The 26,029-nt window shown below is 45.8% G+C and overlaps 1 protein-coding gene and 1 long non-coding RNA gene across 6 annotated transcripts in view; one reads left to right on the top strand and one right to left on the bottom strand.

Annotated features, from left to right (window-relative positions):
• The window catches only part of LOC130541322 (uncharacterized), a 62,422-nt gene that overhangs the window by 2,972 nt on the left and 33,421 nt on the right, over positions 1 to 26,029 (top strand). The gene's annotated exons all lie outside the window — the stretch shown is intronic.
• Positions 9,362 to 26,029, bottom strand: part of CCR9 (C-C motif chemokine receptor 9) — a 107,191-nt gene continuing 90,523 nt past the window's right edge. For 4 of the 5 annotated variants that reach the window (XM_055109779.2, XM_063602770.1, XM_055109781.2 and 1 more), the window contains 2 exons: positions 17,594 to 17,642; positions 9,362 to 11,722 (listed from right to left, as the gene is read on the bottom strand). In XM_055109779.2, coding sequence (XP_054965754.1) covers positions 10,634 to 11,722; positions 17,594 to 17,614 — 1,110 coding nt within the window. In that variant the 5' untranslated portion in view covers positions 17,615 to 17,642 and the 3' untranslated portion in view covers positions 9,362 to 10,633. Of the gene's footprint in view, positions 11,723 to 17,593; positions 17,643 to 18,247; positions 18,334 to 26,029 lie in introns of those variants that run through there. The other variant, XM_063602771.1, reaches the window with a different exon arrangement.

Here is a 26,029-nt window from a genome sequence, read left to right as displayed (position 1 = left end):
TGGCCACTGAGCAGGTTTCCAAGAGAGTGAGTAAAAGTTCCCGAGCTTCGCAAAGCCCAGTCTCAGACCTGGCGCATCATTTCAACAGTGTTCTGTTGGTCAGAGCAAGTCACAGGCCAGCCCAGATTCCAGGTGTGGGAAAAGGGACTCCTCTGGATGGGAGGAACTGCAAAGTCACTTTATAAAGGGCACAGGGACAGTGAGGGGTAGAGAATTGGGACCATTTTTGTAATATTTCTACCAAAGAGTCTATAATCTTCCCTTCTTGCACATATTTCCACCTCAATTTTCATCTTCGGTAAAACACCCACCTTCTCCTCCAGATACACTCATACAAGTACGCAAAAACACACGCAACAATCTTCATGGCCACAATGTCTGTGATAGCAAAAAACAGGAAAGGATTTGTTCAAAGTGGGTTGGATTGAAGCAGTATATGACGGCACCCTGGGAGACTACGTGACGAACACTATTCACACCCATGCGACATTTCCTGACAAAGACGCTGGACACAGCAGTGGCTGCCTCGGCAGATGGAGCTGGTGGGGCTTTGGAGTTGGTGGCAGGAATAAGATGCTTTTACTTTTCTCTTTATACTTTTCTATGTCGTTTGAAGTATTTTTAGTAGGTGCCAGTTTAACTTTTAAAATGTGAAAACTAATTTCTAAAAAGACATTCACATCATCTTACGGCCATCTCAAATTCCCAGTAAAAAACCAAATGCCCAATTCCTATATGCTGGAGTCATTACACAGTTGTTGATGTCTTTCTGCATTCACCAAAGGGGTGACCTACTTACCAGCAAAACTGAACGGCATAAAGCCATGAGCGGGGAGGGCCTGGGAGGAAGCCACAATATGGCCAGAGTTCCTCTTCCCCTGCCTAGGGGCTGGCCCAGCTAGGGCCCCCTGTCCTCCTGACTCAGGGCCTCTGTGAGAAGAGCTATATCCAGATCATATGGTGCAAACTGACCACTGGAACATCAGTGCTTGAACTTCAACTGGGGAGAAAGTACAACAGCCTCTAAGAGATTGGGTTCTAGAATCAGAAAGACATGGATCCAACTCCTAGTGCCACTACCTACTTCCTCTGGCTTGGGACAAGTCACTTAGCTACTCTGTGCCTCAAAATGTGATAGCTGTTATCATTGAGAAAAACATCCACACCTTGTCCAATCCCTTTTACTCTCTTGGCTCTTTTGATTCCTTCTGGGCATTAGTCAGCTAGTCAAGTTGGGGGACCGAGTGATTGGGATCATTGAAAGATGAGTTAATTTACAGAGTAGCCACCTTTGGTGATTTTAAAACGTGGCCCCAGAGTTATTTGACACCCTTCCCATAAGAGGTGGAGTCTTGAGTCCCTTGACTCCGGGCTGGCCTCTGGCTGCTCTGACCAGTGGAAGAGCAGAGGGACACTGTGTGGCTTCCGGGGCCATGTCAGAAAAGGACCTGCAACTTCCCCTTGGTTCTCTTGCACAGGGGAAGCCAGCTGCCGTGTAAAAGGTCTGAGTACCTTGAGCCCTCCCTGCTGAAGCTGCCGTGTGCTGGGGCCCTGCATGGCAGCCAGCATCAACTACTGGCCCTGAGGCAGTAGTTAAGCTTTCCAGTGGCCACAGCCCCAGCCAATATCTAACTGCAGCCACACGAGAGAACCCAAGCTAAATATGCCCTGCTGAGCCCCTTCCAAATTCCCAGCTCACAAAATGGCGAATAAAATAAAATGGTTATTGTTTTTATACCACTAAATTTTGTGGCAACAGTTACCAGGACACAGCTGAATTGAATACAGGCAAGGTTCTTAGAATCACTTCTTTCATTTAATTGCAAATGAACCCAAAAGAGATCCATTTACATTTTTTTGTTGTTTTATTGGATTACTCCTGATACTTTATCATAGCAAACCTGACACAAGTTTCACCTACACATCCTCTTTCCACATCCTCACTTCCCATTGATTTGCTCCTCAGCCAATCACAGTCTGCCTTGTTGATGCCTGGGAAGCTGTTCCTAGCCAGGTCGCTGCCAGCCTCCACTCTCTCTTGACCTCAGCTCTTCCCATGCTCATGGCTACCATCTTCCGGGTGGCATCCCCAGACTTGCTCTCTGCTGATCCTCTCCTCCCAGGGGCAGCACCACCAACCACCCAAACGTGCAGATTCAAAACCCAAGTCATCCTTGATGCCTTCCTTTCTTTCAATTCTAATCTTCACCATTGTGTCTACCCCCAGAGTAAGTCAAAAGCCATCCATCTCTCTACACCACAACCACCACCTTCACTCCAACTCCGCCACCACCATCTTTTTCCTGAACAACTGCAACAGCTCCTGACTGGCCTCCCTGCTTCCTTGCACTGCCCCTAACCCCCAGCCACCACCCTTCTTCTCCTGGGGGCTTTAGAGATCTTTAAAACATGAATTGGATCATGCCACACCCCACTTAAAAATCTTCCTGAAGTGGAATAAATCAAAATTCATCATCTGCGCCTGAACAGTGCCCCTACCTTCCTCTCCTCTCTGACTTCCCTCTCACTCATAACCCTCCAATCACCAATGGCTCTTCTTTTAGCCACTTAACTCTGCTGATCACTTTCCTGTCTCAGAGACACCTGTGAGAATTAGGGGTGATGGTCCCACCTCGTCTCAGGCAACATCAATTTTCCTGTGGTCCTTAGAAACTTCCTGGTTTCCAAAAGTTGAACAAGAGAAACCCTGGAGCTCACTGCAGCCTTTATCAGCCTCTGTAGGGCATTCTGAGCCACCTGGAGATTACCCCCCTGAGAAAGTGCCACCCACGGCGTGAGGCCTTTCCAAGCTTGCTGCTCTATCCCCAGGGGACTCCGTCCCTCCTTCAGTTCCTTTGTTGAGTGGTGGCCTAACCACACAGAGGAAGAGTCCATCCAGTCTCCATTTCTTATGTTAATGTTTTAAAATTGTGATTTGGGGCTTTATAAGGATAAGAGCATGAGTTTTTAAGGGAATTGCATGATGTCTTGGATTTTCTTTAAAATACTACAGCAAACTTGTTTTTAAAAGGAAGAAGGTAAGGAAGGAAAAAGAAGGAAGGGAGCAGATGAAACAAAGAAGAGGAAAGGAAAGAAAAGTGGGAAGTGTAGCTGAAACCAAAAATGGACAGAATGTTAATCATTATTGAAGTTGGGTGAGGGGTATGTGCATCTTCATTATACCAGCGGTCCCCAACCTTTTTGGCACCGGGGACCAGTTTTGTGGAAGACGGTTTTTCCATGGACCTGCAGCATTGGTGGAGAGGTGATTTGGGGATGATTCAAGCATGTTACATCTATTGTGCACTTTATTTATATTATTATTACATTGTAATGTATAATGAGATAATTATACAACTCGCCATAATGTAGAATCAGTGGGAAGCCTGAGCTTGTTTTCCTGCAACTAGACGATCTCATCGGGGTAATGGGAGACAGTGACAGATCACCAGGCATTAGATTCTCATAGGGAGTGCACAGTCTAGATCCTTTGCATGTTCACAATAGGTTTGTGCTCCTATAAGAATCTAATGCCGCCATTGATCTGACAGTTGGTGGAGCTCAGGCGGTGATGCAGGCGATGGGGAGCAGCTATAAATACAGACGAAGCTTCACTCACTTGCCTGCCACTCACCTCCTCCTGTGCAGCCTGGTTCCTAACAGGCCACAGAGCAGTAGTGGTCTGTGGCCCAGGGGTTGGGGACCCCTGCATTAATACTATTCCCTCTGCTTTTGTGTATGTTTTTAAATTTCTATAATTAAAAAGTTTAAAAAGAAAAGAACATGAGTGGAGAAGTCCTAAACCAATTGCATGCATGGACACTTCACCAGAGAGTTGACAGTGATGTCCCCCAGGTATGAGTGGTGCAGGGCCTTGGCACACACCACCCTCCTCCCCTTTCTCCCCTGCTTCCTGTAGGTCATTCCTGTCCATTCTTCAGCTCTCAGCTCAAACGCTACCTCCTCAGGGACGCCTTCCCTGCCTCCCCTTTCCAGAGCAGATCAGAGTCCCCTGTCACACTTTCTAGCATCCTGTACTGATAACCATCAGCTTGTTCCTGTGATGATGTGACTTGTGTCTGTGATTGTGAGATTCATGAGCACCATGCCTGTGTCTGCCGTTGCTCACCACCTTGCCCAGTGCTTAGCATGTACTAAATGCTCAATAAATGTTGAATGAGGCTAATTACAGCAACAGTTGAAATGCTGGGCCTACTTGTGGCCTCTCCAGCACGGTGGTCTCAGGGTGGGCAGACTTCTGACACGGCAGCTTAGGGCTTCCAGAGCAAGCCTCCCACGGACCGGATGTGGAAGCTGCCAGCCTCTTCTTCTGAGTCTGCATCCAGAAACTGGCACAGCATCCCTTGCACCAAATTCCACTGTTCAAGCAAACCCAGAGCCCACCCAGATTCAAGGAGAGGGGACATCAACCCCATGTTTTGATGAGAGGAGCATCAAAGAAACTGTTGCTCCTTTCTCCCCTGCTTCCTATAGGTCATCCTTAATCTACCCAGCTGACTTACTGTCTGCAGCTATTCAGAGTTCAGTCCCTGTCTTTCTTGCCTAACTCTCCAAGTCTCCAAACATTTTCCATTGCTGTAGCTCTTTCTGGCCTCAAAGACTGTCATAACATCATGCAAATGCTAGAGACGCAGCTCTCATTCTGGGCACTGTACCTGTTGCTGGGCAGACACACGTGAGCAAGAACACGCACAGTCCGTGGCTGCTTGTTGCTGAGGGTCCAAACATAGGAGTCAGAGGATCAATCAGTAGGAAGAAGAATACTAGCGAATTACAAATGAGAGGAGTGCTGTGAAGGAAAGGGACAAGCAGTGTGCCACACAGGAGGATAACGGGGCTCTAACTGTCACTCTGGGACTTTGCCACGTCATCTTGCCATGCCCACGCAGCGAGCCACATCAGCAATTGCCATAGTACCTTTTAATACGAGAAGGGACGCTTCGGCCAGCTCTTGACTGAGGGTTGTTTACACTGTTTAGAAATTTCCAGATGACACAATTCAGATGTGCTTGAAATGGGTATTTGAAGTCTAGAAAGTGGAGAGTCTGCAGAAGGATGCTGCAGCAGACGCAGGAAGAGACAGGTTCCTTGAAGCACCTACCTGGCCACAGAGCCTGGCCTGAGTGAGGGCCGCTGGTGGAGCAGGCACAGTGTTTGTCCAGGTGGTCAGGGGCAGGGCCATCATCAGGCCAGGGAATCCAGGCAGCAGCCACAGCTTTTCAGGAAAGCCTGGAGGGTGACTCCCAGAAGGAGATGCCAGTCCCTAGGCAGGGGAGGAGGCTTAGGGCAGCTCCTCAGATCTGAGCCTGGGGTCTGGTGAAAGCCCCAGCCCAGGGAGATCCGGGACTGGGGCCTAAGCCTGGCCACCTAGACCCAGAGAGGAAGAGCCAGGGCGGAAGCCAGCCCTGCAGACCACCGGCCATGGGCAGGGTGGACAGAGCCAACCTGAGAGGCCTGCATGCCCCTTGAGATCATCTGACTGGCTGCAGAGGAGATCTGGGGCCACGTGGGGACAGCAGTGAGTAATGCCTGGATCCCGCACAGGGAATCTGACCTAAAGCCACATCTTGTACCAGGCCCAGGAAATTTATTCATGGGTCTTGCATCTGAGAGAGAGGAGCCAGGGATGGGAGAGGCAGGGGAATGGGGCAGGGAGAAGAGGAAAGCCAACAGCAGGAATTCTAAAGTTCAGACACATGTCTAGGCCCAGGTGTTGGGTCCTTGGACCTGCACACACACACCTCCGGTGAAATCTGTGGCTTCTTCATGAAGGAATTAAGGCTCCACAGCCATATGTGTGTGGGGAAGAGCCTGGGAGAGGTAGCAGCTAGGAACCTTCTCGATTCTGTGAAGATGACACCATTGTCCTTTGCCAGCACACCTTCATGGTGCACTTTTGAAGAAGGGAGTCAGCAGGGCCTTGGCTGTGGCATGTTACCATTTAGCATTTGCATGACATGGTCAGTGGGAGGAGTGCTGGCCAAACTCGTGCCTGTCCATCTTTTCAGTCCCTGGTCCTCAGCACAAAGTCTGGCTTGGCAAATGCTGGTCAACCCTCCAAAGCAAGGGCTGGTTTGTCTGACCATGTCAGACAAAGCCAATTACTGACTGCATGGGCTCAGATGAGTTACTTGATATCTCTGAGGCTCAGCTCCTTCCTCTGTAAATCAGGGTTAGCAATGGTGCTCAAAATTCTGGGAGGTATCGTGGCTGTCTCATACACCATGGGGCCCCTGGCATGCAGCTGGTGCCCAAGCATATCTGCTGAATGCTTAGGTTATAATCAGACAGGACCCGTGCTCTCAGCCTTCTCAGAGGAGTTCTGTGACTGGCGCCCAACCACACTACGGATCTCCTGCATACCCAGTGTTCTTACCCATCCAGACTTAGGTGGGCTCTTGGAATTGGCAGCCCCTGGTGAGAAAATTGTTGCAGGACGACTTCTCTAGGAGGTACTGAGCTGGAGTTTGGGGTGCAAGGTGTTTATTAGGAATCAATGCCTTTGGAGGGATGTGAGAGGAAGCATGATTGGGCAGAGAGAGAATTCAAACTGCCATGAAGGCTTCACAAAGCCCTGGCTTTGGAGAGTCGACCAGCATTTGCCAAGCCAGATTTTGTTCTGAGGACCAGGGGCTAAAAAGACCGACAGGCACAAGGTTGGCCAGCACCCCTCTCACTGACCATGTCATGCAAATGCTAAATGGTGACGTGTGACAGCCAAGGCCCTGCTGATTCCCTTCTTCAAAAGTGCACCATGAGGGTGTGCTGGCAGAGTGCCCTGGAGTGGATTCTGCCCATCAGAGTGCCACCATCGGGCTGAGATGACGCTATTCTCTGTCTCACAGGCACCAGAGACAGGTGACCCTGGGAAGGCCTGGCTTGGGCAGGGCGGCTCTGCAGTGGAGGCAGGCCCTGAAGAACTGGCAACCAGAGGGCCTGTGCCGACCATACTCCCTACAAGTTCTTTCTTGAGGCATCTCCATATGACCATAGAGGTTTTTTGCTTAGCTTGTGGTGCCACAATTGAGCATATACAAGTAAATATATGGAGAGGACCTCATAAGGAATCACCTGTTGGAAAGACACATATTTGCATGTCATTTTTAGGCTTTGATAATATAAAAGTCAAAGAAAGACATTAAATGGGTCATTAGCTGTCTGGGTTGTCTGTTCTAATAATGTAGGAATGATTAGAGAACTAGCTCATTGTCCCAGGAGCATGTTGGATAGGGACCTCAACTGGAAGGGAGGAGCACATGAGGTGGGGAGAGAGAGAGACTTTATTGCAGAAGCACTATGGTGTGTCTTGGCTGGGAGGGGAATTCTAAGGCTGTGGTACTTACTAACCACACACAGTGACTAAACAATCAGTGACTACTCGTTGAATGGAGAGAAAGATTTTTTTTGAGTATCTAAAACATGTCAGGTGCAGGTGCTGGAGCCCATGATTACTTCTCTTTTTTCAAAGTCACGGGGAGCCCCTGAACAGACCTCACATTGAGACAAGCTGTCCAGTGTATAGGAGAAGAACCCTCCGGTGAAGCTGGAGTGGCCAACTTCAGTGAGGGACAGAGATCTGTGGGCACTGGAGCCAGGCTGGTGCTGGGGGATGATTTCGGCTGTGCTTTGTTCTGGACCCCACAAGAAGCTCCAGTTCTTGTGAGGCCAACTTAGAACTGGAAAGCCAAGCAAACCCACTCAAAGATTGCAAGCACAAAAGAACCATCTGGAAGTGTGAGACAGCTTTGCATTGATGAAGCAGAAAGACTGTGGTGGTCTCCAAAGGTGTCAACTCATGAATGCTTCACGAAAGCCTTGGCTTTGTATTCAAGTCAACACCATCACAGAAACCAAGATACCACCCATAATGGCCATACTGCAATGGCGATGGCCTGGGGGAAGGTCCACAAGACCAAAATGGAAGGAGCTCACTGTGGGCTGCTTCCTTCCTTGCTCAGGACTCTCTAACAACTACAATGGGCAAAGAAGAAGTTATAGCCACTCAGCTCTCTCAGGAGCTGTGTCAGCTCTCTCAGGATGCAATCAGGGCAACTCACAAGGCCAAAGCCCTGGACACCAAAGCTGGGAAAAGCATTGGCGTCCAGTCCTGGTCTAGTCAGTTCCTTCCTTGACCACCAGTCCCCCAGGCTGCCTGTAGATAGCAGGACAGCATCACTGCCCAAAGGATGTAATGTCCCAATGCTCAAGGTTGGCAATCTTTATTTTCTAGAAGTTTCCTAGCTGCTGAACTCTGACACATGAAGTACATATTTGAGAAATGATTAATTTTAAATGTTTATAAAGATATTAATTCATTATATTGTTCCTACCCTACCCAAGAAATTTGTGTGTGATGAGGAGTCTGGGCATTTAAAACATGTACCAGAACAGGTCCACACAAAGCTACTTGCCCGGGCTCCCACCTGGGAAGGCTCCATAATTGTCCTGGTGAGGCTGCCCTGTGTGAGGCTCAGCACCACTGGGACTCCCATGACAGAGCATCAGAACCACAGTATCTAAAAATAAAAGCCAAACTCAGCTGTGTTCTTTGCACCTAACTGCACAATGTTATTTAGAAGTGGCTCATGCATCTTTTTTATTCTCTCAAGTTCCTATAAGGGTAAATATCTGGGTCTCCTCTTGGAAATGGTCAATGGATGGCTGTGTTCATAAGTGACCTTGGAGAAGTTATCCTCCCTTTAACTACGGATGCAGTGCCTGTGCTGGGCCCACGTTGATCTGCTGGTCCCAGGCCAATGTTTTCTTCCCACCCACTGCCCCCTCAAGGGCAGCATGTTGATGGGGTAGCAAGGCCTGCGCTTCACCCCTTCGCCCTCCCTGGCTGCTGCCCATGTCTGCTCACTTTATTCCTCATTCTCCTGTGCTTTAGAAGTGGGCAGGGAGAAAAAGGGTGAAATGGCAGGGTCCAGTGCTTTTGTCTCCCCTTTGGGAAGGGATGGCGTTGGAACAGAAACCACAGCGATCCACAAGGCACTGGGGAAATTAGATGCTTCCTCTAAAGCAAGTGGCAAAGCCAGGGGTGGTTTACTGTGCTGTTCCAATAGTCCTCCTTGGAAATTCCATTTGACTAACACGGAAAAGCCTGAGGAGTAAGTTTGGACAGAGGAGAAATAAAAACTTGTCAGCCGTGATGGTTTTAAGGTATTTGGAGATCTTATTTCCTTATCCCCATTGCTTACTCTTCACACTTTTTTTTAAAGACTAGTCAATTGCAGTAGAGAGAAGCAGGGAAAGTAGAACAAGGAGTTCAATCTGTAACTGAGTGTGAACAATCCGATTGAGATAGCTCACTACCTTCAGACCAGCCTTCACACTCTTAATGTATCTATTTGATCTTTAATTGCACACACTTAAAATATTGAGACAGGGTAAAGAAAGTGACAAGTAATTAATGCTTCATATACACATTAAAAGGCACTTTTCCAATATGTGAAATATTTTCAAAGGTGATGCATTTTGCCAAATCATGAAAAGAAAGACACAAAAGATGCAAAGGTGAATTCCATTACTTATTTTTTTCAGCCTAATCTCTAAGTTAAAAGCTTTTAAAATGTTGCCACTATAGAGTAAGAAAAGGAGAAGCATGGAAGTAAATAGCCTTCCAGCAAGGCCTGCACTTCACCCCTTTGCCCTCCCTGGCTGCTGCCCATATCTGCTCACTGTATTCCTCAGAATAAAGTGGGCCTCAGAAAGAAGAGGGCCAAGAGAACCAGCCCATTTTCTAGGGAGCAGACGGTGGACCCAAAGCAAGTGCCACTCAACAGAACAAGCCTACAACAGGGCCAAGGCTGGCTCCTGTGAACCCAGCTGTTATAATCTCCCTGCTCAGGCCATGGAGAGACACTGTCACCATACCAAGGAATAAGCGGAATCCTTGTCTAGGTTAAAACCTCCAGCAGGACACAGAAATGGATTGGAAGCCAACAGACTTTGGATGCCTTGTGGGTGGGGTCAGTTGTCCCGGGGTTCACTGGCCAGACCTGCAGATCGTTTCAAAATCAGAACAAGGGCCTTCACTGGCCCAGAACAGAAGAAGGAGAACAGAAGGAAATTAGGTCTGAGATTGCCTGGAAAGGTTCTAGATCAGGAATCTATAAGACCTGGCATGGGTTATCAGGCTCAAGAGCAGGGTAGAAAATTTCCCAAAGATGGACATTTTCACGAAACTTTCTGCTTTTGCGGTCTGTAGCAGCAGCCAGTGCTTCTGTGTCCCCTTTTGGAAGAGGCAGCATGAGAACTGAAGCCACAGAAGTTCACAGTGCATGGAGAAAATCCAAGGGCTCCTCCAGAGGCAGCGGCATTGATGCTCTGGCGAGTGGCAAAGCCAGGGTGCTCCACAGTGCTGATCCTTAGTCCTCCTTTGAGAATTGCAGGCATTACAGTCAAGAGCCAATCAACAGCCTCCTGGACTAGTCAGTTGATTTTGAAATATTTGCTTTGGCAAATTCTGACTACAAGTAATCATATAGTTCAGATTCATCCCTTTCTGAGTTTTCTTTTCTCTTTCACTCTCTCTGGTCCCATCAGTGGGGAAACTGTTTCTGTATTTCTCATTTATTCCAAAAGAACCATGCACCTCAGAGAAGACCCCTCAGAGGGAGCGTGCTCCTGAGGTTGTCTCCAGCAACATAGACGACAGCTTCAAGCTTCCCTCTCTCCTTGTAAATGAAACCCACTGGGCCTGGCTGATGCAACCCAAGTTCTTCAGGGTTTTCACAAGATCCCGGCGGAATCTCTCACCCACAAAAACATAGAGAACAGGGTTCAGGCAACTGTGGAAGAAGGCGATGGTCTGGGTGACCTGGAAGCAGATGTCAATGTTGGTGGAAACGGCACAGTTGGAGATGAACATGGCATAGGCGTCAATGGTCTGCACCAACAAAATGCAGTTGTAGGGAAACTGAGACAAGACAAAGACGGTCAGGACAGTGATGGTCACTTTTAGGGCTTTGTGCTTGGATGACTTCTTGGCTTGTATCAGGGTGTGAATGATGATGGTGTAGCAGCAAGCCATGACCACGAAGGGAAGGAAGAACCCCAGAATGACCTTCAGGGTCAAGACAGCTGACTTCAGTTTGGTGCTCTCGTCGCTAGGGTAAACCATGGTGCAGATAGCAATGCCGGATTCCTCCTTGATTTGGCTGTATAAGATTTCTGGGATGCAGAGAGCAGCTGCCAATACCCAGATGGTAAAGCAAACCATTTTGCTGTACAAAAGCCTTTTCTCCCTCCAAGTATGTGCTCTCATGGCCTGGGCAATGGCAATGTACCTGTCCACGCTGATGCACATGATCAGCAACACACAGCTGTAGAAGTTCATCTTGTACATACTGTTGACCACCTTGCACATGAAGGTCTGGAACTTCCACTGGTCAGCAGCGGCAATGGCCCAGAAGGGAAGAGTGACAAGAAAGAGGAGGTCAGCAATTGCCAAATTCAAAAGGAACATGTCGGTCATGGTCTTCACTCTTGTGCAGTACCAGTAGACAAGGATAACCAGACTGTTGCCCAAGGCACCCACGATGAACACGAGCCAGTACAAGGGTGGGAGGAAATGGCTCGCAAACTGCCTGACATTGTTTTTCTCACAGTAGAAGTCAGTGAAGTTGAAGTTAACGTAGTCTTCCATGGAAGATGTGGATTCAGAGCCATAGTCATCAGCCATGTTAGGAATAGGGCTCTGCAAGGGGACACAAGATGGCATTAGGTCAAGGAAAATATTTTGAAGGTCCTGTCTGATGGCAGAGGCATGGACCTCTTGACCCTTCCAACCCCAAACACCTATGATAAGGCCAAAGACATGTAGGCATTCTGAGGACATCTGCTTGGGTTGTGACATATTTATTTATTCAACAGATGTTTATTAAGCACATACTGTATGTTGGCTACTGTGCTATCTGCCAAAGAAACCATAATAAATAAGTCAGATGTGTGGCTTCACTCTCAGGAAACTTACCTACCCATAGAGCAACCAGACACACAAATGAACATTTATAGTGTGCATGCCAAGTGCTCTGATGGGGTAAGAGTGCCTCCACACTACTGATGGGCAGTTTTATCAAACTGTGATATGACTGTGATCGTACTTCTCCTATCTATTCAGTTTTTCACTGACCCTAAAAAGGTCAGCAAGGGCTCTTAAACTCATCTGGATCCCAGTCCCCTGAGTTTCCTGAAAGCTCCGGGAGCACCAGCATACACCCACATACACATGCACATACACATACACACACAGACACTCTCAACCCTACGTACACACACAAGCACCATGACCTGCTCTATAGTTAGCAGGACCCGTGGTCCAAAAATTATTAGGAATTTCAACACATCCAGCATTCAATCAAACAAGCAGCACTTCTAAGCACAGGGCCCCTGTGTGACTGTGTGGGTTGCACAGCCATGAAACTGGCCCCAACAAGCACACACACTCATATGTACATGCATACACATAATACATGCACTTGCACATGCTCTCGTACACAAACATGCCAACACTCATGCTCACATACACATAGGTACACACTCATGCATGCACACATATATACACACATATACGCGCATACACACACACACTTCTTACACTTTTTCTGGGTTCCTGAAGCAGAAGCCATCCTAAAACCCCTGCTACGGAAACAGGAAATGAGGTCTGGAAATGAGACCCTGAGATGTAAGCCCTTGAGTCAAACCTGGGGTGGGAGGTAATGAAGGATGTGGACTGCCGATGGAGGAGGAGGGGAGAGTCCGTGCCACGCCTGCTACATTCCTTCCAAAACCTCTGCCCACAGATCCTCAAGCGCTCTCACTTCCCACCAGTTTCCTTCTGAGGGCTCCCATTAGGACTCCCAAATTCCACCAGGGACTACCAGCTCTCACTCCCTTTCCTTGAGGGACATTCCTTGCCAAATCTCATCTCTACTTTTATTTATCCTGAGGCAAATGCAATAGTTCAATTTATCTGGATACATTTGGACTAGAAGTCACCCCAAATCCACAATAAGTTTTTATTTTGTTTTGAACAGTTAATATTAACAAATATATAAGTACAAAGATGATTTTGTGTACTTAAATGTTTATATTTAAATAGCAAAATATTCTCTACCTCCTGTTAGCTGGGCTCTCCCTATCTGTATACATTGTAATATCCATCTATTTCTAGTAGATCTGACTAGCGTTTCCCAAACCATGTTTTAGGTGGAACACTAATGGTTAAAATAGTTGAGAATCTTTGCATATTCCTTCTTTGAAATTCACAATACTCCTGAGCACATTGAAGGATCTGAAAAGTCCTACAAAACTCGTTTTATTTATTTGTTTGTTTGTTTTGAGATGGAGTTTTGCTCTTGCTGCCCAGGCTGGAGTGCAATGGCGCCATCTCGGCTCACTGCAACCTCCGCCTCCCAGGTTCAAGCGATTCTCCTGCCTCAGCCTCCTGAGTAGCTGGGATTACAGGCGTGTGCCACCATGCCTGGCTAATTTTTGTATTTTTAGTAGAGACAGGATTTCACCATGTTGGTCAGGCTGGTCTCGAACTTCTGACCTCGTAATCCACCCACTTTGGCCTCCGAAAGTGCTGGCATTACAGGCGTGAGCCGCCGTGCCCGGCCCAGAAGTTGTTTTATTTTAATTGCACATTAGCACAGTAAAGACTCTGAGAAATCCTTCAGAATCTGTTGAATTTTGTTTAACAATGTTTTCTAAATTTATTGGAACATAGAACCTGTTGTGTGTGTGTTTGTGGAGGGCTTCTTAGATATCAGGGCTCACTGAATTGATTGATAAAGGACAGTAGATGTTAGTCCTATTTGGGCCCTGGCTGGCAGGAAGTAGCAGGGGGACCCAAGGTAACTTGGATGACAACTGGGAAAATCTGACATCTAGTCCTGACTCCATCTCCAATATGTGAGCAAGAGAAAATCCTATTGCAAAGAGAGGGACCCAGGAGCAGGATCCTGGAGGCGGCTCTTCAGGCCAGGGCAGCTGGAAATGGCCCACAAACGCAAAGAACTAAAGAAAACTCGTCTCCCTATTTTATATGTGATTAGTCCCTTGGCTTGATTAATCCATTTCAGTTTACACTTAGAGATGTTTCTTCTAGCATTGGCCCTTGTCTGGAAACCCAGTCTCTCGAGAGGACAGACCTCCTAGGTGACACACATTTTAGAAACATGCCAGGAGAATCCTCCCAACGCTGGACACGGGAACCAGCTGCAATCATGGCCCCACTAAGACAGTCGTCCTGTAGGAGGTGAGGTTTGAGTGGACTTTGAGTGAAAGAAGAACTTGAGAATAGAAGGAAGACTGTGAAGAGCATGGAGACCCCACAATGGACATCACAGCAGGTTTAAGAGGTTGGGAGGATGACCTTTTGGAGGACTCTCAGTAAAACAATGCAGATGAGCAAGTACCGACTGTGAATCCACACAATGAATAAGTGCTAAACTTGCTTTTGAAGTTTTTTTTTTGTTATTTGTGGGTTGGTGTTTTGTGTGTTGTGTGTTTTTTTTTTTTTTTTTTTTTTTTTTTTTTTTTGGTCAAATAGCTTTAATAGACTCTCACATGAGCCTGAGCCCACGGCTGTGAAGCAAATCGCAAGCAGCCTCACAGATGAGGGCCCAGGGGTCTTGCTGCCTGGAGTTGCTTCTCCGGTCCAGCAAGCCTGCTCTCCTCCTGCTGCAGCTCCAGGTAGCGAGGAGCAGCACGGATTTTAAAGACATGTTAAGAGGAAGACAGACAAGGAAGAAAGAAGAAGGCAAGGGAGGAAAGAGGGCATGCTTGGCAGAAGGACAAGCACAAGGGATGACTTTGGTTCCTAGGGAACAAATGAGAGGGGGCAGGTGGGAAGGCCAGCATCACTTAGCTGTGTTAGTCCTGGGCTAAGGTGCTGGAAGGAGATGGATTCCTGGGCCAGCGAGGGAAGGTGATCTGGAGCGGGGCCTGGAGGAGACTGCAGGAGCAGAACAGGAGAAATTGTGCAGAAATCCCAGGACCTGGGTGACCCAGCTTTCTCCACTGCCCGGTGAGCAGGCACAGCTAACAATCCCAAGACTGAATCCCAGACAAGGACATTGTGTCCTGCTGGAAGCCCAGGGGGCATAGTTTTTCTGCTGGGTGAGAATTAAGGACCTCGTGCTTTTGCATGAAGTTACTTAGTTAGTTAGGTTAGGGACTCCCCAGGCATATTTTTTAAGTGATTGAATTTTACACCCCAAATCTAGATTTATATAAAATTTGTCAGGACCACGAGAGGAATCCTGGAACAACACCCCCTGTGTCACGACTCACACTCACAGTTTTGCACATGCCTGATGGATCTTAGACATCAAATCTTCTGGAAATCCCTCAGTAAATGTAAACAAACCTCAGTGCACAGCCAGGGCAAGGGGCCCATCCTGCCTGTCTGTGTCCTGGCAAGCCTCTGAGCCCACAGGCTGTTGCTCCCACACAGGCACGTCCTCTTCCCTCAGGAGTCCTGGGCTCAGAAGCAGCAGCCCAGGCATCCCAGTTGGGAACACCCAGAGCAGGAAGAAGTTCCCAGAGCTTTCCAGGGCCTCCTTCTCTGGCTCATGTGTTCTCTGGAAACCCTCAGCCAAACCCAGGCTCAAGATGCCCCTCTCTGGGGAATGGACAGAGAAAGGGCAGGGACTGTGCTTGCCAAGGCTTCCATTGTGCCTTAGCACCAAGAATGGGCACAAGGCAATGGGGGAGATGGAATAAGAGAGGGCACAAGAAGGAGGGAGGTGGGGAAAAAATGAATTTGTTATCAGCAGGGACTCTGGCAGACACCTTGGCCCCACACTTGAGAAAGTATTAAATCCCAACATTGAGACCTGGATTTCAGTGCTTTGACATTCACCCTGAGGGAGGAACCCAGCAAAGCTATGATTGCCAACAGCACCCCTCAAGGGCTCTTCCTCCAAATTTCTATGAGACCTTGAACCCTCAAACCACCTTCCCCAGTCTAGGTCTCCTCATCTGTAAAAAGGACTCTGCCTTTACTGTGACGCTGAGGGAATGTGGGGCACCTGCATGGGTGACTGGCCCAGCACATCCTCAGAAAGGTGGCCACAGGGTGCCACGGCTACTTTCCATGGAATATGGGAGTCAGGGCCACAGGGGTCCCATCTTCTTCCCATTTAGATGGCGCCAGACTCCTCTGACAAGAGAAGGTCATTACTGAGGTGCAGTTTCCTTCTTATCTGGGGCTGCTTTGCAGAGTTGGCTATTATCCAAGATCCCAAATGATAAAAGCAAATGACTGGCAAGCTCAGAAGCAGCCCTGGCTCTGCTGCCTTCATCTACTTCTGTTTCCACAGCCTCAGGGATTGAAAGGTGAATTTAATGCAGGAGAAACTGAAGAGTCTACTTTTTGTCAGAATAATAGTTACTTCACCAGGACCAAATTAATTACTTTTTTGTTGTTATGGATATAGGTGCAATTAGGTAACTATACATATGTAATACTAATGAATCATTAGCATATCATAAATAATTTAGTTGATAAACTGTTTCAACCACCACTCTCCATAGATCATGGAAACCTACAATGTACTGTGAGGCAGTTTGTTAGCCCTCCTGCTAGGAAGTCTGGATTTCAATTATCTACATGTAAAACCCAGGCTTTCCCTTGGAGAAGAGCAAAATCAAAGCCCTTAGGTAATTTTATAAAGCATTTATGAATGTTACAAAAGCATGGGAAATTAATTTGATTCTACACTTAATTACATTTGGCTGTAAAAGAAAAAAAGATTCTCTGGATTATGATTTGACTCACTGATTTTTTTTTTTTTTTTTTAAGACAGAGTCTCGCTCTGTTGCCCAGGCTGGAGTGCAATGGCGTGATCTTGGCTCACTGCAACCTCCACCTCCCAGGCTCAAGCGACTCTCGTGCCTCAGCCTCCCAAGTAGCTGGGATTACATGTGCATGCCACCACACCTAGCTATTTTTGTATTTTTAGTAGAGATGGGGTTTTGCCATGTTGGGCAGGCTGGTCTTGAAATCCTGGCCTCGGCCAGGTGATCCGCCCGCCTCTGCCTCCCAAAGTGCTGGGATTACAGGCGTGAGCTACCACGCCCAGACTGACTCACTAATTTTTGCTCAGCTCTTGGTCTCTTTCAGGGGAATGTATACTGTTACGTGTTTTCATAAGGTCTACATAATGTTATGCAAGAAATACAACTAATGTGCCCACCATGGGTTTTTTAAAAGCAAATTACATGAATTCTCCCTTTGCCTCATTTGTCTGAGTTTTAGAACAGGCATATGGAACTAAGCACACCCTAGTTAAAGATGGTTAAAAATCCTTAGCTGTTTATAACACCACATTTTCCTCTGTCTCCACAACATACCCCAAAGCATAGCTGCCTCTTTGCATTTGCAAAACCCTCTGTGCTGGACAACAACCTACCCAGCAATGCGCATTGCCAGGCAGAGATCTTACCCTGGGAAACCACACAGATAAATCCTTCCCCCACAGTGGATCCTTCCCACACCCCCTAAAAAGGGAAGATGAGTGTGTGTTTTGAGGAGCCAGAGGAGCACGGCTGTACTCACTGTGAAGTCTGTGGGTGTCATGGTGGGTCAGTCAGATGCAAGCCTGCTCCTGGAAAAGGGACAAAAATCAAAAAGTGGACTGGCTTGTAAACGAATAGTAACAACCAAATGCCAAAAAGGTGGAGATTAAATTTTAAATCTGTTTATTCTTCTGAAAAAAATATTCCAAGCAGGAGTTAGAGTCTATATAGTATTCTAGATTTCAGAATCATCTGAGTAGTCCACACAGAAATGAATGAACCTCTCCTTTGAAGTTATCATTCACTTCTTTGACTCTGAGGGTCACCTGATTCTAGCATTTGTTTTCTTTCTACTTAGACAATAATTAGTACATCTCCCATCCACAAATGAGGAATGGCAGGTGGGCTGTTACATTTTTCCCAGCTCATCCTTTCTACATTAGCTCCCTTTCCCTTGATTCAGCTTGTCCGTCAAGTCCTGTTTTGCTGACTGGTTCCCCTTCCCCCTGCTCTATCAGCTAAGGGACTCACCGAAGCTAACAGGACAGTGGTCGCTTTGAGAATGCCCTGGGCTCTGGACTCCCCAGGAAAAGGGCCTTTGAGTAACCAGGTGGCAAGAAGAACATGAGGGCTGGGTGGTGCCCACTGGGGTTGGGGCCCCCTCCCTAAAAGACCCGGTGCCCCCAGAACCCACCTTTCTCCTCTTTACCCTGACTTCAGCAGGAAAAGGAAGTCCTAGGTTTGTGTACTGAAGAAAAATGAGTTCTAGTTCCCTAATGCACAGGGCCTCGGAACTGACTGAAATAAATCTCGAGTTGTCATTTTCATGTGTTTTGAATTTCTTTAAAGCCCACCCCTACATAACCAAAGAAACAACAGCTTGACTGCCTTCGAGGACGGAGTCTGTGCCTGAGCCGGGACATTTCCTTTTATACCCTTAGCGAGTACATTTCAAGGAAACCTGTCCAGCATCACACCCCAAGGTTCTCGAAAAAAATAGTCTCTTTCATAAATCCTATAAAGCCAACCTGTTGGCTTCCTTTCCATAACAACATCATGACCCCACCCTGCTTTTCTGAAAGTACAGTGGTTTCCAATGCATAATGTGTGGTAAAACCACTTTGGAAAACTGGCAGTTTCTTAAGACGTTATACATGCACTCACCATGTGATCCAGTCATCCCACTCCTAAGTATTCACCCAAGAAAATTGTAAGTATATGTCCCCATAAAGACTAGTATGTGAATGTTCATTACAGCTTTACTCTGTGGTAGCCAAAAACTGATAACAGCCTAAATGTCCATCAAGTAGTAAATGGATAAGTTAACTGTGAAATATCCATCCAATGGAATAGGGAATGAATGACCGATTCACACAGCAACATGGACAAGTCTCCAAACAATTATGCCAAGTAGCCAGACCAAAGGGAGTTCATACTGTATGATTTCACTTGTATAAAACTCTAGATAATGCAAACTAATCTATACTGACGGAAAGCAGAATCACTGATGTCCTGGCAATAGAGAGAGAGAGAAGGGGAGGTGGCTGGGCATGGTGGCTTACGCCTATAACCCCAGCACTTTGGGAGGCCAAGGTGGGTAGATCACCTGAGGTTGGGAGTTCGAGACCAGTCTGGCCAACGTGGTGAAACCCCATTTCTATAAAAATACAAAAAATTAGCCAGGTGTGGTGGTGTGCGCCTGTAGTCTCAGCTACTCAGGAGGCTGAGGCAGGAGGATCACTTGAACCTGGGAGGCAGAGGTTGCAGTGAGCCAAGATTGCACCACTGCACTCCAGCCTGGGTGACAGAGCAAGACTCCATCTCAAACAAAAAAAAAAGAGAGAGAGAGAGAGAAGGGGAGTGTGGGAGGGCAGGAGGGCAGGTGGGTACAAAGGAAACCTCAGTGGGGGATAAATATGTTCACTGTCTGGGTTGTGTGAGAGCTTCGCAAGGGTGTATGTATGTCAGAACTTACATTCTGCATTTTAATATTTGCAGTTTATTATAATTGGACCTCAATAAAGCTGTTCAAGTAAGGCAGGGAAAAGCAAAGTACGATGAAAACATTCTGGCACTTCACTTCTCAGTGTCATCTCCGGCTGTCAGCAGGCCCTGAGGAGGAAAGCAACCAGAACTTCCTCCTGGTAACCTCTCTGCTGGTAGCTTTTCAAAAGTGCACTGGAGTGCCTTGTGCTGTTGTAGCCAACTTGAGAGATCACTACGGACCCACGTGGGTTTTTTTTTTGTTTTGGTTTGCTTTTGTGGGTTTTTTCCTTTTATTTTAGCTTCAGGGGTATATGTGCAGGTTTGTCATATAGGTAAATTGCGCGTCATGGGGGCTTGGTGTATAGATTATTTCGCCACCCAGGTTAATAAGCATAGTACCTGACTGGTAGATAGGTTTTTTATCCTCACCCTCCTACCTCCCTCCTTCCTCAAGGAGGTCCCAGTGTCTGTTGTTCCCTTTTTTGTGTCCATATGTACTCAACATTTAGCTCCCATTTATAAATGAGAACATGTGACATTTGTTTTTCTGTTCTGTGTTAATTCACTTAGGATAATGGCCTCCAGTTCCATCTATGTTGCTTCAAAGGACATGATTTTGTTCTTTTTTATGGCTGTGTAGTATTCCATGATGTATATGTACCACATTTTCCTTATCCAGTCTATCGTTGATGAACATTTAGGTTGATTCCATGTTTTTGCTATTGTGAATAGTGTTGGAATGAACATACATGTTCACATGTCTTTATACCCATATGTTTTTAAGATTAAATTAGATAGATTAGACAATTTGTATATGTATATGTATGTGTGTTTCACATACATGTTTCCTGGCTCTGTCTGCTGAGAGGACCTAAAAGCAATGATACACAGCATAATTAGCGCCTAGTGCCCTGATCTTGGAATCTAAATATCTTTCTCCACTAAACAGCCAGGGCTCCCTGGAGACATGTAACTACATGTTGATGGTGTTGGATTTGAAGACCAGCTAAGTTGGTCTTCAAACCCCATACCACCAACATGGAAGCAAACCAGTGTCACATTTGTCCTAAAGAGTTGAGGAGGGAAGACACATCATCTTTATTCCTGGAAAAAAGGTCAACCTAAATCAAAGAATGAGGAAGCATCAGAAAAACCCAAAATGAAGGACTTTCTGCAAAGTAATTGGCCAAATATCAAGGTCAAGTGAGACAAAGAAAAACTGAGAAACCATCTCAGGTTGAAGGAGACTAAAGAGACAGGACAAGTAGATGCAAGGCAAGAACCTGGATTTGGTCCTGGAGTGGGGAAAAAAAATAATTGTGAAGGACATTACTGGGAAATTAAGGGCATTACAATAGGTGCTGTGAATTTGATGATAGTGCTGCATCTGGGTTAAATTTCCTGATTTTGCTGACTGCATTGTGGTTTTACAGGAGAATGCCCCTGTTCTTAGGAATTATCCCCTGAAGTATTTAGGGGCAAAAGAGAACAGTGTCTTTGGCATATTCTCAAAGGATTCAAAAAATAAGCAAAAAATGCAAAAAATTAATGAAAACATATGTATATAGAGAGAAGGAGAATAATAAAGCCAGTAGGACAAAATGAAAACAATGGTTTGGGTGAAGGGTTTATAAGCATTCTTTACACAATTCTTCACTTTTCAGTGAGCTTGAAATTAGATACAAGTAAGACTCACAATAAATTTTTAGAAGAAGAGAAAAAAATGTTTTGGCAATTGACCCTAAGACACAAGAAAGCCTGGAACAGGACTGTGTCTGAAATAAAAATGAGTAGCCCCAGCCTCCGGCCATGACCTTACCCAGCCACCTGGGCATGCACCGAATTTCACTGCAGCCCTCTGGGGGCCAGGAAAACACTGACATTTATCTGAAAAATGACTTTTTTTGTTACAAAAGTAACACACATGTTTGCAGGAAATTTGACAAATACAGAAAAGCCGAGAGGAGAAAATCAAAATCACCCGTAATCTTCCTACCCTAAAATAACCACTTTTAACTTTCTGTTGTTTTCCCTCCCAGCCGTGTTTCTATGCATTCGTACACTTTGAACTTTTATTTTCTTTTTCCCACCTAATGGATTATGAACATTTCTTTCATCATTAAACATTCTTCAGACAGGTGAAGGCATCAGCTACCTGGCATTCCGACAGGGGCTGTGCCCCAATTCATTTAAACATTCCCCTCTGTGGGGCAATTCACCTGCTTCTAACTTCTTTTTATAGTAATTTTGAAATATTTCCCAGGTGAATGAAAGATGCATTTTCTTCAGAAAGGTTGTATTCTGCCCCTTTCCTCCTAAGCCGAAGAACCAAGAACTTTCCCCAGGCAGTATTTCTGAACGGTTCTGACATCTTCAGCTGTGTGGAGTGATTGCTTCCTGCTTGGCATGACTCCAGGTGCCATCAAGAAGCCCAGTGAGCCTCTGTTTTGAAACAAGAAACTCACCCAGCAAGCAGAAAAGCAGCCACTTTGGAGCTGAGCATTACTCTTCTTTTTTTTCCCCCAGATGAAAAATGCCCAGTTGAGTTTGGAAGACCTCAACTCAGCAAATTTTATTTTATTACAGCTTGGGGAATACGGAGGTTGATTTTTGAGATATCAATTAGAAAACACTTTATATATGTTATATATATATGTTATATATATATATATTTATATAAATATATATATATATTTCTAATACCCAGGGCTTATGTCACCTCCTTTTTGCTTGCATGAAAGGATTGAATATTAATCATGTAATACCTGAGAAAAATTCCCAAAGAAAGAAACCACAAAAAGAAGAAAGAATGGCTTTGGTTATAGTGAGTGATAGCAAGTTTCAGATTGGAAATAGCAATAGATGGTAACAACATTGGTAAGAGTTTGGAAAAAAGGCCTCCACACTGCTGTGAGGAGTATAAATTTATGTGATCTTTTTGGAGGGTTAAGCCATATCTGTCAAAATTTACAAAGCACAACATCTCTGACTCTGCAGCACATCTGCTTGGAATTTGCCCTACTGGTATTCTCACAAAAGAACACAAGGGTCCAGGTATAGGGATATATGTTGGAGCAGAACAAAAATTGGAAAACAACTTAAATATTCAGCAATTGGTAATATTATGACACATCAATCCAATAAACCACGTGTAGCCAATAAACAAGGATGGTCCTCATGCCGATAGAAAAGAGGTCCTCAAGACTATAAGATTAAAATGCAACATGTAGGAAGACTTATGTTGTGTGATCTTTAAAAAAAAAAAAATAGAAAAAGACATACACTGCACTGCTCACCAGCACCGAAACATTTTCTGGAAGGAGACTGAACCACGATGACCAGTGCAAAATGAACTTTCATGTTATCATTTAGATTTTGCAAACTATTTAAATATCTTACCAAGTGTGTAAAATTTTATTTTAAGAGCTGTCATAAAAATAACTTGTCATATTTAAAAAAAAAAGAAGAAGCCCAATGCTCTAACGTTCAGCACACCTGTTTACAAAACTCATCTAGAGGAGGAACTTGTAGCCTGCTCCAGCTACCGCAGAAAGAGCAAGTCTAGTAATTACATTCACCGAGGCTACTTTATGCAACTAAGTTGTACACTAGCTTTCTATAAAGGTTTGTCTTTATTTTTTTTTTAAAAAAAGGTAATATATAAACACAAGCCAGGCAAGGTGGCTCATGCCTGTAGTTCCAACACTTTGGGAGGCTGAGGTGGGAGCATCACTTGAAGCCAGGAATTTGAGATCAGCCTGGGCAACAGAGCAAGACCCCATCTCTACAAAAAATTTAAAAATATGCCAGGCATGGTTGCCTACCCTGTAGTCCCAGCTACTCAGCTGGCTGACGCAGGACAATCGCTTGAACCCAGGAGTTCAAGGCTGAAGTGAGCTAACATTTCACTGCTGCACTGCAGCCTGCGTGACAGAGCAAGACCCTGTCTCTAAAATAAATAAACAAATAGTATATATCATGTAATATATTATGGTGTATAATAGAATGTAATATATTACAGTTTATAAAATATGCATCTGCTTCTGGCTCATAGAAAATTTGGAGAGAGCCAAAGAGTAAAAACAGGACATACCCCTCCCTAGAGCCCACATCTAGAACCTCCACAGACAGCCTTGCCGTCTATTTCTCTTTCATTTTGTCAGAATACTTCTCAAATATTTTATTCTCCCAGCTACTAAGTCTCAGTGCTTGCTTTCATTTTCGTCTTGCCAGTGAGAAAGCGGGAAAAATATAGGGGGGAAAATCCCACATATGACCAAACATACTGAGAGTGAGGACCATCTCAGCGGTCTGTCGGGAGTGGATGGGCAGTTGACTCAGCACTGTGGCAAATCTCTCCCTTGCTGCTCAGTGAGGCCTTGTTGCAGGTGCCATGGGCCATCCATCAAACCCACTTATTCAATGTGCCTTGAGTACCTGATACATTTATTTGGCTTAAACAATGTGTAAGACATGATCCATGTCCTCAAGAAGCTTGCATTCAAATACACTGAGTAAGTCATGGCTGCAAATAACAACAAAGGGAAAGTGCTATGAGTTGTAGGAATTGGAAGAAGGAGGTCATGTCTTTAGCTCTGGGGAAAATCCAGGAGGGCTTCATTGAAGAGGTGACATTTTTGCGGGTCCTTGAAGGCCGAAGAGCATGGAGACATGCAACGAGGGGAGGGAACATTGCTCCAGGGTGGGAAAACATATGCACTAAGGCATGAAAGTCAGAAAGCATGGGGTATGTGCAGGGACCTGGGAGATAAAGGAAGGGAGAGAGCTGCTAATTCTCCAAAAGAGAAAAGTGCCTATTAGAAAAGTTAGCTTGGAACCTCTTATTATCCAATCACTATTTTTGCATTCTCTAACATTCTTAAGTAGCCAACATGAAAATCAGCATGGGGTTATTGTGCACACAGCATCTCCCCACACTTATAGCCTCTGATGCTTACAGCACTAACATCAAATCAGATACTAACATGAGTCAGGAATGCAGGTCCTTACTTTGATCTTTGTACAATTTGCTACACGGAGCTTGAATCATCTCTTACATTTTTTCATAGCTCTGCTTTTTGTTCCCTACACGAGGCGGGGTCTCTGAGCCATCTATCAGATCCATCCACTCACCATGCCTGGATCAGATGCCTGCCAACCGCCCTGCAGGGGCTGCACGGGGCCCAGGGGCTCCCAACACAAGCCTGTGAGTGAGGCCTACACAAAGAGGCTTCAGAACAGATAAGCAGATATTGGAAGAAAAGGACTCTGAAATTCCAGATGCTGAAATAGTAAATTAGCTTTTGCTCGTTCAGGAAAGGGAGTAAGGAGATGGGATCCCACAGACTGGCTGCTGCACAGCCCTTCCGGTTCAGCACACAGTGACCACTCTCTGGATGGACTTGCCAGCCGTCTATGGAGTAACAGCTAATTCAGAACTAAAGAGGGTAGGTGTGTTTGAAAAGGCAAACCAGCATCCACTGATGAGTCATTTAAAATAACTTTTTGCTTTACTCTGATCATAAAGGAGTATTTTTACAATGCACAAAAAATCCCCAAAATGCCAACATACATAATATAGAAAATAAAAACTCCTGAAGCACCCTTTCCTAGTTTAGCCATTGTTAAGTTTCTGAGATACTTCCTTTCTGACTTTTTCTCTGTAACACAACCTCACACACACACACACACACACACGCACTTAATAGAAAGGAAATCAGACTACACATATAATCTTCTATCTTGCTTTCTAATTGCCCATCTTTCATGGATCACCTTCCATGCCAATTCAATATAGAACCGTATCATAGAATTGGATGGCTGCTGTGTATTCCATTGTCTAGATACATCACAATTCATTTAACCATTCGCCTCCTGACGCATAGTTTCCTTGTTTCCAGTTTTTCACTGCTACAAAGAATCCTTTCCATGGGGCAGTGTCTCAGACTCAAGGACCTCATGGGTGTGTCCTTTACCCCTGGCCACCATCTTGTCCCCCAGCACCTGCTTCTCCTTCCTTTAAGGTATAAATCACAGACTGCCTTAAGCCTAAGCTTCATGTATGGGAAGGGGGAGGGAGTTTTATTACTCGCCCTACAAGAAACCTGGGTTGGGCATCACCAATTCCCATTTACCTTCCTGGAAGTTTCTAGAAAAGTGACTGGTGCCCACGACCTCTGAACAAATGAGTGCAAGCCCAGGTTTTAGAAGCCATCATAGCAGCACACAACTGAGGGCCAAGATGACACTGGGTTGGGGGCAACAAGAAGAAGAGCAATACTCACTGTGGAGGGCGATGCAACTCTCCCGGGGACAGCAGGCACCACCAGCTCTCAGTGTCTGGGGAAAGAGCTGGGTTGCTCTCTGCCTGGGATGAGGGGCAGGCTTTGTGGGTTCTGAGCAGGCAGCTACCCGATAACAACACGAGAAAGGAAGCCAGGCCACCCCTGCCTGTGTTGTCACTGGTGGGGTAGCCCGAGAGGGTGGGGAG

The sequence above is a fragment of the Pan paniscus genome, chromosome 2 (genome assembly GCF_029289425.2).
Source record: "Pan paniscus chromosome 2, NHGRI_mPanPan1-v2.0_pri, whole genome shotgun sequence".
Lineage (NCBI taxonomy): Eukaryota > Metazoa > Chordata > Mammalia > Primates > Hominidae > Pan > Pan paniscus.
This window is presented reverse-complemented; position numbering and strand designations above follow the sequence as displayed.